Source organism: Propithecus coquereli, unplaced genomic scaffold (assembly GCF_000956105.1).
Source record: "Propithecus coquereli isolate 6110/MARCELLA unplaced genomic scaffold, Pcoq_1.0 Scaffold111, whole genome shotgun sequence".
In the NCBI taxonomy this organism is placed as follows: domain Eukaryota; kingdom Metazoa; phylum Chordata; class Mammalia; order Primates; family Indriidae; genus Propithecus; species Propithecus coquereli.
Genome location: NW_012135081.1, coordinates 6,917,523 through 6,932,820, shown reverse-complemented (window position 1 = coordinate 6,932,820; position 15,298 = coordinate 6,917,523). Strand labels below are relative to the sequence as shown.

The following is a 15,298-nucleotide window of genomic DNA, read 5'->3' as shown; positions in this document are numbered from 1 at the left end:
CCGGCCATAATTTAGACTTTTAAAAATATACTTCAGGCCAGGCTCGATGGCTTACGCCTATAATCCTAGGCATTGGGAACATTTCAGACCTTCTCTTCTAGCTGTTTTGAAATATACAATATATGTTGTTAACTATAGTCACTCTACTGTGCTATCAAACACTAGAACTTATTCCTTCTATCTAACTGTATGTTTGTACCCATTAACCAACCTTTTTTCATCTGCTTACCCCCATACACCCTTCCCAGCTTCTGGTAACTACTATTCTATACTCTACCTTCATGAGATTAAGGTTTTTTAACTCTCACCTATGAGTGAGAACACGTAATGTTCCTCTTTCTGTGCCTGGCTTATTTCACTTAACATAATGACCTCCAGTTCCATCCATGTCTTTTTAATGGCTGAATAGTATTCCACTATGTGTATGTACACACACCACTTTTTTTTTGGCCTGGCTTCTAACTAACTTGCATACACAACATTTTCTTTATCTATTCATCTTTTGATGGACACTTAGGTCAATTCCGTATCTTAGCTATTTTGTTTTGCTGTTTTTTTGTTGGTGGTGGGTTTTTTTGTTTGTTTTTTTTCTTTTTTTTGAGACAGACTCTGTCGCCTGGGCTAGAGCGCAGTGGCATCATCATATCTCACTACAACCTCAAACTCCTGGGCTTAAATGATCCTTCTGCCTCAGCTTCCCTAGTACCTGGGACTATAGGCACGCACCACCACACCCAGCTAATTTTTCTGGTTTTTGTAGTGATGGGCTCAGGCTGGTCTCAAACTACTGGCCTCAAGTGATCCTCCTGCGTTGGCCTCCCAAAGTGCTAGGATTATACAGGCGTGAGCCACTATGCCCTGCCTATACACCTGTTTTAAACAGAAGTAAAATCATATCATATATGCAATATCTGGTAATTTTTAATGTAATATTTTTAGACATGTAAGAATATTTTTCCTCACTGTCTTCCACGTCCAAAAAAAAAAGTATTTTTTCCATGGAAAATATTATACTTTTGTGTAATTTAAAATGTTATATGTAATATTATGTTACATGTAAAACACATTTTTCTTTTTTTAAAAAAATCTATTATAACCATTCAACATGGTAATGAAATACATTTTCCATGTAAAAATTTGGGCTTGTATTACTATTTTTAATGGTTCTATACTATTCCATAATGTAAATATGCCATAATTTATTTAACTAATACCAATTGTTTCTAATTTTTCCATTATAAATAACAAAGCTATGAACTTCCTTCTATATTTATCTTTGTTCATTTGTCTGGTTATTTCCTTAGGCTATAGCTTAGAAATGGAGTACTGCAAAATGTGTGTACATTTGCTGAGGCTTTTACAAAGGCAGTTTCAAACTGTCTACCAGAAAAGTTGTCTCAATATATTGTCTCATATGTAATGTGTGGTTGTTGCCTGTCAACACATTGCTTAGAGTTATTATTTTTTATTACAGAGACAGTGAAATATAGTAGTTAAAAGTATGGGTTCTGGCCAGGCATAGTGGCTCACCCCTATAATCCTAGAACTCTGGGAGGCTGAGGCAGGAGGATTGCTTGAGCTCAGGGGTTCAAGACCAGCCTGAGCAAGAGCAAGACCCTGTCTCTACTAAAAATAGAATAATTAGCCTGGCATGATGGTGTGGGCCTTATAGTCCCAGCTACTCGGGAGGCTGAGGTAGGAGGATTGCTTGAGCCCAGGAGTTTGAGATTGCAGTGAGCTATGACGATGCAACTGCATTCTAGCCTGGGCAACAAAGTGAGACCCTATCTCAAAAAAAAAAAAGAAAAGAAAAGGATGGATTCTATATCCAAACTGCCTGGGATCACATACAACGTTCATTCTTTACTAGTTGTATGACCTTGAGCAAGTCACTTAAACTTTCTGTGCCTCAGTTTTATCATCTGTAAAATGGAGGATAATAATAGTACCTGCCTTAGGGTCGTTGTGAGGATTAAATACATTAATATGTGTAAAATTATACATAGCAAACCTCATATGAAAATGAGCTATAATTATGTTAGTGAATGTTTTATCAGTTTTGAATGTGAAAATGACTTTGATTTTCATTTCTTATATTATGAATCATGTTGAATAATCTTTCATAAGCTTCCTGGATTCTTTTTTTGCCCCAGTTTCTTCCTTCCTTTTTTTCTTTTCTTCTTTTTTTTTATTAGAGACAGAGTCTGGCTCTGCTGCCCAGCCTGGAGTGCAGTGTCAGGATCATAGTTGACTGCATCCTCAAACTCCTAGGCTTGGGCGATCCTCCTGCCTCAGCCTCCTGAGTAGCTGGGACCACAGGCACGTGCCACCTTACTCAACTAATTTTTTAATTTTTTTGTAGAGATAGGGTCTCTGTGTTGCCTAGGCTGGTCTCGAACTCCTGGCCTCAAGTGATCCTTTCACCTGAGCCTCCCAATGTTCTGGGATTACAGGCATGAGCCACCATGCCCAATCAGTTTGTGACTCTCCATGTTATTTAAGGAGAGCTCTCAGAGTCTAGATGGGGGCTTCAGGAAACTCATGGAATCTCTCTCCCTGGATTCTGTCATCCAGGTTCACAGCTGGAGCAAAGCTGTTGTTTCACCTGCGGCAGCTGCTGAAGGAGCTGAAGGGATTGAATAACCTGGTTAGCTACCAAGATGACCCTCTGACCAAGGTGGACCTGCTGAAGGCCCAGGTCACAGAGTTGCTACAGCGTCTGCTCCACAGGTCTAGAGGCCAGGGAGGGACCCCTGGGAAGGTAAGAAACAGGGGGAGCCATTCTTTCATACTGAGCTGTATATTCTCTTCACGCCTCTCTCCCCAGAGCCTTTGTGGTAGAAAATCAGCCCTACATGCCTCAAACTCCCCATCGACCCCTCATCATCAAGACTGGGAGCAAGTTCACCGTGCGAACAAGGTTGGCATTTCAGAACTTATTCCTGCTGCCAACCTTGCCGCTGTGCATTTTCTGGCTTTAGAGACCATCCCACTCTTGTTCTTTTCTTCTCCCTTCCCTCTCAATCCACCTACCTCTTCTAATAGCTTCCCTTATCTTTTTCAAACATCTGTCTGGCCTATCCAGGAGGTTGAGGCTGACAACTTTCCCCCAACTACCTCCCTTCCCCCAGGCTGCTGGTGAGACTCCAGGAAGGCAATGAGTCACTGACTGTGGAAGTCTCTATTGACAGGTAAATTGGGCCAGGTGAAGGGTAGGACCAAGGGGTGGCTGGTTGCTGGGGTGGAGGAGATACCCAATCTTCACAACAGAGCCCTAGGGCTGTCTTCTTCCTCCTTCCATTCCTCCCTTATAGAAATAATAACTCATCTTTTTTGTTGAACATTTACTATGTGACATGCAGCATGTCAAGTACTCATTTAATCATCATAGCAACCCCAAAAGTTAGGTATGACCAATATGTCATACAAACCAGGAAACTAGCACAGAAATTATGTCTGTTCTGCAAGGCCACATAGCTAGTCAGCTGCAGAGTCAGGTTTGAACCCAGGTCTATCTCTTATATTCTTTTACTTCCAAATGATTTCTCTTTTTGTATTTTTTTTTTTTTCAGGAATCCTCCTCAATTACAAGGGTAGGTGCCTGACAAGGACACGACAAACGTTTGTACACTGCATGACCTACACAACCACCTTCAGCAGTCCTGGTGGGAGCACAAACAGGGAGGAGGGAGATTTGGGTGGGATATGGACAAAGGGATCTGAAACGAAGTGGAACTTTTGCTGTTTTCCTGCTGAGTTTTTACAATAACATTGTTTCTTGTCTCCATATATCTTCTTCCTCCTGGAACAGCTTCCGGAAATTCAACATTCTGACCTCAAACCGGAAAACTTTGACCCCCGAGAAGGGGCAGAGTCAAGGCTTAATTTGGGACTTTGGCTACCTGGTAAGAAGGGCTACTAGCTTAGGCTTCTAGTCTAAAGGAACAAAGGGCTGGGGGATGTTGCCAGGCCTTGAGAGGACTTGAGGAAAAACAGGGATTCTGGGGACCCTAGGGTCCCCGCACTGGCATTTTTCTCTCCTTCCCCTCAATTTGCAGACTCTGGTGGAGCAACGTTCAGGTGGCTCAGGAAAGGGCAGCAATAAGGTAAGACCTGGACAGAGGATTGGGGAGCAGGAGGAACTTGCCAAAGGGCTCCCTGATCACCATGTCTTTGGCTGTCCTAGGGGCCACTAGGTGTGACAGAGGAACTGCACATCATCAGCTTCACGGTCAAATATACCTACCAGGGTCTGAAGGAGGAGCTGAAAGTGAGTGAAAGTGGAGGGCAGGGAGAGATGAAGCAGATTTGGAAGAAGGCGCAGGGAGGGGCTAAACAGAAGCCTCTTGGGTGGGAGATCACCTCTTTCCCCTACCAAATGTCTGCAGCTAGAAACGTCACATCCTTCCTCTGTGACTCCTATATTCTCCCCAGACGGACACCCTCCCTGTGGTAATTATTTCTAACATGAACCAACTCTCGATTGCCTGGGCCTCCATTCTTTGGTTCAATCTGCTCAGCCCAAACCCACAGGTAGGAGGCGAAGGGTAGACAGGAGGGGTGTGGAAGCTTGGTGTGAGGGGCTGCTTCTGAGCCATGCTACCCTCCTTCCACCCATGCAGAACCAGCAGTTCTTCTCCAGCCCTCCCAAGGCCCCCTGGAGCTTGCTGGGCCCTGCTCTCAGTTGGCAGTTCTCCTCCTACATTGGCCGAGGCCTGGACCTGGAGCAGCTGAGCATGCTGAGAAACAAGCTATTCGGTACAGACCTCCATCTTGTTTCTCAGCCTTTCCCCAGCCTTAGTCTTCCCTGGCCTTCTGTCCTATATATCCCAGAATCTCTGGCCTCCTTTGCCATCTGAACCGTCTGTGACTATCTGTCCCACAGGGCAGAACTCTAGGACTGAGGATACATTGTTGTCCTGGGCTGACTTCACTAAGGTAACAGCCTGCATCCTGTGTAGCTAGATCTTGCCCCTCAATCCAAATAGTGGCCCCTTCCCACATCACTCCTTCCCCACACTGGGGGCAATTCCTCATCTCTTCCTGCCTTTCCATTCGTCCTCAGCGAGAGAGTCCCCCTGGCAAGCTCCCATTCTGGACATGGCTGGACAAAATTCTGGAGCTGGTACATGACCACCTGAAGGATCTCTGGAATGACGGGTAAGGCCTTGGTCAGCCTTCTGGCGCGGGCCCGTGCTTTCTGGATCTGAGAGTGGATTCCATGCGCCCTCATGTGGCAAACAGAGAGAGCAAAAACTGGTGCGAGGTTACACCCCTCATATTTGTAGTAATAGTTGTGGTGGTAGCCAGTATTTGTGAAGCATCTTCTATGTTCCAGAGCCTGCTGGGTGTGCTTCATGAATTATCTCATTTAATCCTTACAACTACACTGAGCGGTGGGTTTTGCTACCTTCATTTTTTTTTTTTAATATGAAGGGGGGTAGTCAAGAGCAAGGTTCAATTTCCTTCTTTTCTTTTCTTTTTTTTTTTTTGTGACAGGGTCTTACTCTGTCACCGTGGGTAGAGCGCGGTGGTGTCATCGTAGCTCACTGCAACCTCAAACTCCTGGGCTCAAGCGATCTTCTTGCCTCAGCCTCCCAAGTAGATGGGACTACAGGCTCAAGCCATGACACTAGGCTAATTTTTCTATTTTTAGTAGAGACAAAGTCTTGCTCTAGCTCAGTCTGGTCTTGAACTCCTGAGCTCAAGCAATCCTCCTGCCTCGGCCTCCCAGAATGCTGGGATTACAAGTGTGAGCCACCTTGCCCGGCCTGCTACCTTCATTTCAAGTGAGGAAACTAAATCTCAGCAAAGTTAAAAAGAACTTACCCAAGGGACAGAGTTGGGATTCGAACCCAGATTTATGTGACTCCCAAGCTCATGCTCTTTCTATGATACTGCCTACTGATTTGTACAGCACTTGGCTTTTGGGGGCCTGCCCCACCTTTTTTTTTTTTTTTTTTTTTAAGAGACAGGGTTCTCACTCTGTCACCCAGGCAGGAGTGCAGTAACTAGCACCTGGCCTTTAAAAGTGCTTTTCTGCCAGGCATGTTGGCTCATGACTATAATCCCAGCACTTTGGGAGGCTGAGGTGAAAGGATCTTTTTATAGCCCAGGAGTTCGAGACTAGTCTAGACAACATAGTGAGACCCCAACTCTACAAAAATTTTTAAAAATTAGCTGAGTGTAGTGGTGTGCACCTGTAGTCCCACGTATCTGGAAGTCTGAAGCAGGAGGATCACTTGAGCCCAGGAGTTTGAGGTTGCAGTGAGCTATGATGATGCCACTGTACTGTAGCCCAGGCAACAGAGTGAGACCCTGTCTCCAAAAAGAAAAGTATACTTCATCTGTGTGATCTCACTGAATCCTTGCATCTCTTCAAACCCTGGGGGGGTGGATATTGTCAGTGATGTGAAGTTCATTGGACAAGATGGAAAAGTTTGTAAGTGGCAGAGCTAGCACCAAAATCTAGTGCTCTTTTCCCATACAAAAGGAGGAAGGGGCAGGGGTACTGGGGGAGGGGTGTTTGTCATGGCTGTCTTCTGTGTTCCAGACGCATCATGGGCTTCGTGAGCCGGAGCCAGGAGCGCCGGCTGCTGAAGAAGACCATCTCTGGCACCTTTCTACTGCGCTTCAGTGAATCATCAGAAGGAGGCATTACCTGCTCCTGGGTGGAGCACCAGGACGATGGTCAGCTGCCCTGCCCAGCCATTCCCACAGCCTCTCCTTTCTGCCTGGCTCTCCTTTTGCCCCTCTTCCTGCCCTTGGCTTCCCTGGCTCTGTCCTGAATCCCTCAGCAGGTTTGGGGTTGGGCAGCAAGAATGGGGAACTCCCTGGCCTAGCCTCTTCCCTCAAGCCTGCCTGTCCCTGCATCCACTCTCCAGATAAGGTGCTCATCTGCTCTGTGCAACCTTACACCAAGGAGGTGCTGCAGTCACTCCCGCTAACTGAAATCATCCGCCACTACCAGCTGCTCACTGAAGAGAATATCCCCGAGAACCCACTGCGCTTCCTCTACCCCCGAATCCCCCGGGATGAGGCTTTTGGGAGCTACTACCAGGAGAAAGGTGGGAATCGTTGACATACTTCATTGCGAGATTGCAGGGATCCTGAGACATCCATAAATCTAACTCTTTCCTTTCAAACATGGAAAAACTGATATGCAGAGAAGTTAAGGGATTTGTCCATGGGATACCGTTAGTTAGTATGGGGATAGGACTGTCAAGACCCTCTGCCCTAGGGGGCCCTCAGGCTTTGTGTCCAACCCACTGATCTCTTGCCTCCTGTGTATGTCCCCACAGTTAATCTCCAGGAACGGAGGAAATACCTGAAACATAGGCTCATTGTGGTCTCTAATAGGTGAGCTATAAACCCATCCCCCCAATCCTTTTAGTCTGATATATAGTGACTCTAATCTGTCCAATTCCAATCTTTCCAGCTTTCTCTTCCTACTGACCCACACTCTCTAGCCCTCCAGTTTTTTCCTGTTCTTCTAGTCTCTCTCCTCTCTCATATTTTCCTGTTGCCATCCTTAGGTTGACTCCACAGGGATTCCTTAATAATAATGGTCATAATCACTGGTGTTAGTGGGCACCTACTTGATGCCAGGAATAGGACTAGATTTTTTTTTTTTTTGAGACAGAGTCTGGCTCGTTGCCCTGGCTAGGGTACCATGGTGTCAGCCTAGCTCACAGGAACCTCAAACTCCTAGGCTCAAAGCGATCCTCCTGCCTCAGCCTCCCGAGTAGCTGGGACTACAGGCATGTGCCACCATGCCCGGCTAATTTTTTCTATACATATTTTTAGTTGTCCAGATAATTTCTTTGTACTTTTAGTAGAGATAGGGTCTCGCTCTTGCTCAGGCTGGTCTCAAACTCCTGACCTTGAGGAGGTCCACCCGCCTTGGCCTCCCAGAGTGCTAGGATTACAGGCGTGAGCCACCTTGCCTGGCTGGGACTAGATTTTTAAAAAATATTTTCCATTTAATTCTTATGAGAACCCATCAGAGGCATGTGCAGTGTGGCTCACGCCTGTAATCCTTGCACTCTGGAAAGCCAAGGCAGGAGGATTGCTTGAGCTTAGGAGTTTGAGACCAGCCTGGGCCTCTACTAAAAATAGAAAGATTAGCCAGGCATGGTGGCACACGCTTGTAGTCCCAGCTAGTCAAGAAGCTGAGGCAGGACGATCGCTTGAGCCCAGGAGTTGGAGGTTGCAGTGAGCTATGATGATGCCAACTGCACTCTAGCCCTGGCAACAGAGTGAGACTCTGTCTCAAAAAAAAAAAAAAAAAACAAAACCCAGCTGAGTAGATAATAATGATAGCCACATTTATTAAAAAATTATTATGTGCCAGGTACTAGGCTAAATTGTGTTCATTTTCTCATTTTATACAATCTTCACAATAATTCTGTCAGGTAGACACTATTATTATTTTCAGCTGAGGAAACTGAAGTTTGGAATAGTAAAGTGGCATAGCTAAGGTACATGGCTAATAAATTATACAGGTCTGTCTCATTCCAAAGCCCTGCTTTTAACCATCCTACTGCCTCTCAAGAATCATTAGGGGGACTGAGCATAGTGGTTCACACCTGTAATCCTAGCACTTTGGGAGACTGAGGTGGGAGGATTGCTTGAGGCCAGGAGTTCACGACCAGCCTGAGGAAGAGCTAGATTCTGTCTCTACAAAAAAATTAAAAAATTAGCCAGGTGTGGTGGTACATGCCTGTAGTCCCAGGTACTTGGGAGGCTGAGGCAGGAAGATGGGTTGAGTCCAGGAGTTTGAAGTTGCAATGAGCTAGGAGGATGCCACTGTGCTCTATCCTGGGTGACAGAGTGAGACCCTGTCTCCAAAAAAAAAAAAGAATTGTTAGGGGCTGGACACAGTGGCTCATGCCTGTAATCTCAGTGATTTGGGAGGCCAAGGCTAGAGGATCACTTGAGTGAAGGAGTTTGAGACAAGCCTGGGCAACATAGCAAGACCCCTCTCTCTATAAAAAATTTAAAAATTAGCTGGGCATGTTGGTGTGCACCTCTAGTCCTAGCTACTCAGGAGGCTAAGGCAGGAGGATCACTTGTGCCCAGGAGTTTGAGGCTGCAGTGAGCTATGATCATGCCACTGTACTCTAGCCTGGGCAACAGAGTGAGACACTGCCTCTAAAAAAGAAAAGAATTATTAGGTATTGTTGTTCCCATTTATAAAGGATAAATCCGAGGCTGAGAGAAGTTAGGGAACTTGCCTAAAGTCACTCAGCTAATAAACGAAAGGGTTCAGACTATCTAGCAAGCCTGATTCCAAAGCCCATGCTCTTTAGCCTTCTGCTCTACTGCCTTGTTAGGTTAGAGAGACAGCTTCTCCTTGCTCTGTCATTCTCTACTTCACCTAAATCATTGAGCCCTGACCCTTTGTCTGTCTTGGGGTATCCAGACAGGTGGATGAGCTGCAACAACCCATAGAGCTTCAGCTGGAGCCAGAGCTGGAATCATTAGACCAGGAGCCAGGGCTGGTACCAGAGCCAGAGCTAGGGCTAGGCCTGGAGTTAGAGCCACTACTGAAGGCAGGGCTACATCTGGAACCAGCACTAGAACCTGTGCTGGAGTCCACTCTGGAGCCCGTGCTGGAGCCTGTGCTGGAGCACACTCTGGAGCCCCTGCTGGAGCACACTCTGGAGCCCCTGCTGGAGCACACTCTGGAGCCCCTGCTGGAGCCTGTGCTGGAGCACACTCTGGAGCCCCTGCTGGAGCACACTCTGGAACCTGTGCTGGATCCCACTTTGGAGCTTGTGCCGGAGCCCACACTATGCTTGGCATCACAAAGAGTACCAGAGCCAAACCTAATACCTATATCACAGCCAGTGCCAGAGCCGGATTTGCCTCGTGATCTGAGACACTTGAATACTGAGGAAATGGAAAGTAAGTGTTGAGACGGGGCTAGGAAAGGGGGCATACATTCTCTTTCCCACCTCCCTTCCCTCACCCATTACAGAAAAAGCTAAGCTTCAAGCTCCTCATTGGAGAGAGGCTCATTTCCTTGTGATTCCTTTCATTAGGAAATTCAGATGTCTTCCCCCACCTCCCTGTTCCTCCATCCCTCAAGGTCTCCCTAATGCCCTGTCCAGGCCTTTCCTGCCATCCTCCCTCACTTTCCCTGCCGGGCTGGGAGCTCCCAACTAAGATCAGGGCCTGACTTTTTTCTCTGGATATCCTAGTCTTTAGAAACTGTATAAAGATTGAAGAAATCATGCCAAATGGTGATCCGCTGTTGGCTGGCCTGAACACCGTGGATAGAAACTGTATAAAGATTGAAGAAATCATGCCAAATGGTGACCCGTTGTTGGCTGGCCTGAACACCGTGGATAGAAACTGTATAAAGATTGAAGAAATCATGCCAAATGGTGATCCACTGTTGGCTGGCCTGAACACCATGGATAGAAACTGTATAAAGATTGAAGAAATCATGCCAAATGGTGATCCACTGTTGGCTGGCCAGAACACCGTGGACGAGGCTTATAGCTCCCGCCCCAGCCATTTCTACACTGATGGACCCTTGATTCCTTCTGACTACTAGGAACTATGTTTCCCCTGTTCTTTCCGTATCTCTTACCCCTCCTACCCTGTGATGTTGCTCACACATCATGATGTTGCTCTCCACGGTTGGGAAATCAGGCACAGGCAAGTGCCCTTTCTAAGCTGGGTTAACCCAGGGATTTGGGGTGAGAAGTAAAAGCATAACATGGTAACATGGGTGAGGAGGGGGCAGCAATGAATCGGAATGGATGCTGGCAATAGTTCTAAATAGGCTCCTGGAGGCTGCCCGATGTGCTGGGAGGTGCAGGTGTCCTGGGGGCAGCCAGGACAATTGGGAGGTACATGGAGGGCTCAGGGCAGCGGCTTTTTTTCCTGTATGGAAGGATTTCAACATTTTAATAGCTGGTAAGCCTAAATTGGTACACACTAGCATTAGCCCTTGGTGGGGAGCACAGAAATATAATAGGACTCCATTTCTTTCTTCTGATTCCTTTATGTCTGGAATAACTTTTCCTTTCTTCTTCCCTTCATTTCTGACTCAAGTTTTAAATTTCTTTACCTGCACAGGCTGAGAGCTTTCTGCCTCAGCCCACCATATCACGCTCCACCCTGTAGAAAGGGAGAACAGGCTGATCCTCTTCTTACCAGTCTTCTCCTTTGCTCTGCCCCTAAGCTGGCCACAACCATTCCTCCCCTATAAAATGATCCTGCCAATCTAATGTGCCTGTGAAGCTTTGCACCCTATATTATGCTACCTAGTCCCCACCTTCCCAGTACTTAGGAGACAGATCACTCCTGGAGGCCGGGGATGGTAGGGTTGCTGGGAATTCAAGAATTCCTTTTTAAAGTATTGGATAGAATTTGGTGTTTTTACAGAGGAAGAGAAACACTGGGTCTTAGCTATGTCTCTATTATGATATTATTCCCTTTCTTTTCTACAATATATTGTTTACCTAAAAGGAATGTCTCTATTCCTTGGGTGTCGGCCTGGGCAAAGACCAAGTTCCAGGAACTTAAAACCTTGAAGGTTTGTCACAGGACTCTGGATAACCTCACACCTTGGCCATTCCTAAGGAATCCCAGGGGGCAACTGCCATTGCTCTAAGATGTGCTTCTAGTGTAACTTGCCATATAAATGAAAGTAAGGTCCTGCACACGTGGCTGTTTCTCGCCTGGTATGTCAGAGAAATAGTCCTGTTCAAAAAGGGGCCCTTTTGAGCAGAAATGGCTAATAAACTTTTTGCTCACCTGAAAGTGTTTCATCTCTGAATTTCTTTACTTCTTTAGTACTTACAAAAATGAATGTCCTGGGCCAAGTGTGGTGGCTCATACCTGTAATCTCAGCACTCTGGGAGGCCGAGATGGGAGGATCTCTTGAGGTCAGGAGTTCGAAACCAGCCTGAGCAAGAGCAAGAGCTCATCTCTACTAAAAATAGGAAAAAAATTAGCTGGGCAACTAAAAATAGAAAAAGTTAGCTGGGCATGGTGGTACACGCCTGTTATCCCAGCTACTCAGGAGGCTGAGGCAGGAGGATTGCTTGAGCCCAGGAATTTGAAGTTGCTGTAAGCTAGGTTGATGATATGGCATTCTAGCCCAGGCAACAGAGCAAGACTCTGTCTCAAAAACAAACAAGAAACAAACAAACAAAAAAAAAACACCTAATGTCCTTAGGGACACCAACAAACTATATAGGACTGAGGTCAGCAAACTGTGGCCTCTCTTCCACCCACCCCCGTATGCCCATTTTGTCATGTTTCTTCTTCCCTCCCTATTTGGAGAAGCCCCTCCAGTCCCTTAGACTCTCACGGGGCAGGGGTGGTGGTGGTGGGAATAATTATATAACTATCCTATTGTCACTCAGCTGGTTGGTGGCAAAGCCAAGATATAAACCTGGGTCTGACTCCAAAGCCCATGTTTTTTTTTTTTGAGACAAAGTCTCACTCTCTTGCCTGGGGCGAGTGCCGTGGCCTCAGCCTAGCTCACAGCAACCTCAAACTCCTGGGCTCAAGCAATCCTACTGTCTCAGCCTCCCGAGTAGCTGGGACTACAGGCATGCGCCACCATGCCCGGCTAATTTTTTTCTGTATATATTTTAGCTGTCCAATTAATTTCTTTCTATTTTTGGTAGAGACGGGGTCTCGCTCTTGCTCAGGCTGGTCTCGAACTCCTGAGCTCAGAACGATCCACCCGCCTCGGCCTCCCAGAGTGCTAGGATTACAGGCGTGAGCCACCGCGCCCGGCCTAAGCCCATGTTTTTTTTATGCTGCAACTATGGAAAAAAGGAAAGGAAATTATCACTAGCCCCTTCCCCTCCTCTTTTTTCAAAGACAGTTTAGTTTCCCTTGGTTGAACAAACGCCTCCCAAAGGGCCCACAGATGTCCTTTAAAGGAGAGTCCCATTGGCTTGGGAGATTTACCTTTATCTTCTTGGAATGCCCTTCCTGCTCAAAACTGAGCTCTGACATTTGATCCTGCAGTGATCAGGGCTCCTGTCTTTGGCCAGATATACTCTTAGCCAAAAAAGTAGGGAAGGCACTGGATCAGGGAGCAAGTGATGCCTAGGTGTGACCCCACTTCCCAATCTCAACCGCTTGTGATCCCATTCTGCTTGCTCAGCCATACAGGGATTAATACCAAAAAGATCCCAGTTATTCCATACACCAAGGGGTCATGAGAAAATACCACTTTCTGCTGTAGCCCTTCAGAGTAGAAGAAAGAGATGCATATGGTAGTCTCTTGGCCCTACTTTTCCTTCTGTTTATCTTTCCCACCTGAGCCTGGAAATTAGACCCTCATAGCCTCATAAATAAGTCTTTATTGAAAAAAAGTACATTATTCAGTATAAATATAATAAATAATCCTCCTCCCCAAATTGCTCCCATGAGGATAAATAATCCCAAAATTTCCTTTCCCGTCTAATAAATACTCAACCTTGTCATAGGTCAGCATCGTAAGTCAGTCAGTACTGGTAATTTTTCAACATATGCAGTCCCATTAGGATTAATGGACTAACTTGTTGGCTCACAGGTGTCTGGGGTGGTCGGTTTTATCTTGGCATTGCTGAGCCATGGAGATGTGAGTGCCACCCTTCAGCTGTTGGCTTTAGGGACTCAGGGTTGCTGCTCCATGGGCAAAGACCCGGGCAGCTACCGCCACAAAGGCCTGGAGGCTGCGAAGGATCTTGAAGCGGAGAAGAAGGCGCTCCCATGGCTGGCTAGGAATGGGTCTTGCAGTCTGCTGAGGCTCCCAGTGGTCACCTTCAGGCTGAAAGGACAGGACAGGGCAGGACACAGTCAAAGAAGACTCTAGATCTTTAATCCCCCCACCTCTGTCCTAATACTTGCAAGCCCCCATCCTCTAGGTCCCTAGTTCGTACCTGTAAGAGTTGGCTGAGGCCCAGTAGAGAGGCATGAAGCTGGCCCACAGGGCCATCAGGGAGCAGAGAAGGCTCCCCTGTGAAAATATCTGATCCTAGCAGCTTCTCGTAAAATATCAGACCCTGGTGGATCCTTTGCAAGCAGAACTAGGAAGAGAAGAAAGCAATGAAAAAAGTGGATACCCTCTTCCTACTCCATTCCCTGAAGACCCACCCAGTTCCTTACTATTCTCAGACACAATGTCTAGTTCACCACAGTGCCCAGCCATGTTCCCAGTCCCCTCTCCTTTGTGGCCCAGCCTCATCCTTGTGGTACCTGACTGTTGTCTCTGAGTCCTTGGGGATCACAACCATCCCCACACTGGATATGGGGAACATCATTTGTAGTCTCTTCATCTCCCTCTTCTCTTAGTAGATCCTGGAATGGAGGAGGGGGTAGGAAGAATGAAGAAGTAAGATAAGTACTTTTGAACCCCACCTGGACCCTCAGGCCCATGGCTTTCCCAGGAACCCCACTCTCCTGTCCTCTCTCACTCCTTGATGGCCTTCAACCCTCCAGCTTCCACCCAAGGTCACAGAGTCTTCTACTGCAGCCTTGGAGAGGCTCCAGTTTGGTCCCAGGTGCTGCCACTCACCATGTGTCCCACTTGGGGGTGTGCACTCCAAGCCAGCGTGCAGAGCTTCTGTGAGAGCTGCTGGCATTGAGCCCAGGCAGGGCTGCTGCCCCCAGGCATAGCTCGACCCTGAGTAGTCCAAGGCAGCAGCAATAGCAGCATCACAGCTCTGTTTCCCAGCATCTCGTTGCCTGCTTCTTAACCTGGATGGTTCTGCGCCTTGCACCAGTCCCTGTAGAATCTCTGCCCACTTCCACTTGCTCTGAGCCTGCTTCTCTCTGTTCTGTGCGTCTCTGGTTTTGTTCCCTCTATTGTTCACCGAGTCCCTGAGCTGCTTCCTGTTGTTTTCCTCCCTTTGTCTCTGAGTCTCTTTTTAAGGTCCCTGCATTGTAAGGCCCGCCCTTTATACTAGCAGGTGACTCACAGCAGGTGGGATTCCCCTCCCTGCATCATCCCCCTCCGTGGGGAGCCCAGGTATGCAGCCTTAGTTCCACGGGAAATGAGTCGTGTGGTTGCTGTGGCTAGAGGCCTGGGATGGGACACATGTGTAATGCTCTCCAGGAATCGAAATGGCTGTAGACGAGGGGGTTGAGGGGAGTAACGAACATTTAAATTAATCTGGTCTCAAGTTCCTTCCTGTTTAATCTTTCTCTGAACTTTTTGCCTCTCAAAGCTATACCACTACCCAACCCAAACCTAATTTCCTCACCTCCTCCTGCCTGAGGAAAAACCAAAACAGAGAAGCATTCATTCATCTCCCAATAGGGTGCTGAGCTCAATTTG

At 47.0% G+C, this 15,298-nt stretch overlaps 2 protein-coding genes across 2 annotated transcripts in view; one reads left to right on the top strand and one right to left on the bottom strand.

Annotated features, from left to right (window-relative positions):
• The window catches only part of STAT2 (signal transducer and activator of transcription 2, 113kDa), a 20,606-nt gene extending 8,831 nt beyond the window's left edge, over nucleotides 1-11,775 (top strand). Inside the window, exons 9-24 of the mRNA XM_012652723.1 lie at nucleotides 2,575-2,730; nucleotides 2,828-2,920; nucleotides 3,132-3,191; nucleotides 3,573-3,593; nucleotides 3,812-3,905; nucleotides 4,059-4,106; nucleotides 4,187-4,270; nucleotides 4,435-4,533; nucleotides 4,623-4,758; nucleotides 4,886-4,938; nucleotides 5,066-5,160; nucleotides 6,554-6,690; nucleotides 6,885-7,067; nucleotides 7,302-7,359; nucleotides 9,425-9,909; nucleotides 10,206-11,775. Coding sequence (XP_012508177.1) covers nucleotides 2,575-2,730; nucleotides 2,828-2,920; nucleotides 3,132-3,191; nucleotides 3,573-3,593; nucleotides 3,812-3,905; nucleotides 4,059-4,106; nucleotides 4,187-4,270; nucleotides 4,435-4,533; nucleotides 4,623-4,758; nucleotides 4,886-4,938; nucleotides 5,066-5,160; nucleotides 6,554-6,690; nucleotides 6,885-7,067; nucleotides 7,302-7,359; nucleotides 9,425-9,909; nucleotides 10,206-10,564 — 2,161 coding nt within the window. The 3' untranslated portion in view covers nucleotides 10,565-11,775. The remainder of the gene's footprint in view (nucleotides 1-2,574; nucleotides 2,731-2,827; nucleotides 2,921-3,131; nucleotides 3,192-3,572; nucleotides 3,594-3,811; nucleotides 3,906-4,058; nucleotides 4,107-4,186; nucleotides 4,271-4,434; nucleotides 4,534-4,622; nucleotides 4,759-4,885; nucleotides 4,939-5,065; nucleotides 5,161-6,553; nucleotides 6,691-6,884; nucleotides 7,068-7,301; nucleotides 7,360-9,424; nucleotides 9,910-10,205) is intronic.
• A 1,545-nt stretch (nucleotides 11,776-13,320) lies between these two features.
• IL23A (interleukin 23, alpha subunit p19) lies at nucleotides 13,321-14,901 on the bottom strand. Its single transcript, XM_012652710.1, has 4 exons — nucleotides 14,537-14,901; nucleotides 14,218-14,319; nucleotides 13,902-14,048; nucleotides 13,321-13,789 (listed from the first exon to the last, which is right to left on the bottom strand). Exons 1-4 carry the CDS (start codon nucleotides 14,696-14,698, stop codon nucleotides 13,628-13,630), a joined length of 573 nt encoding a protein of 190 aa, XP_012508164.1. The 5' UTR covers nucleotides 14,699-14,901; the 3' UTR covers nucleotides 13,321-13,627.
• Between the last annotated feature and the right edge of the window lie 397 nt (nucleotides 14,902-15,298).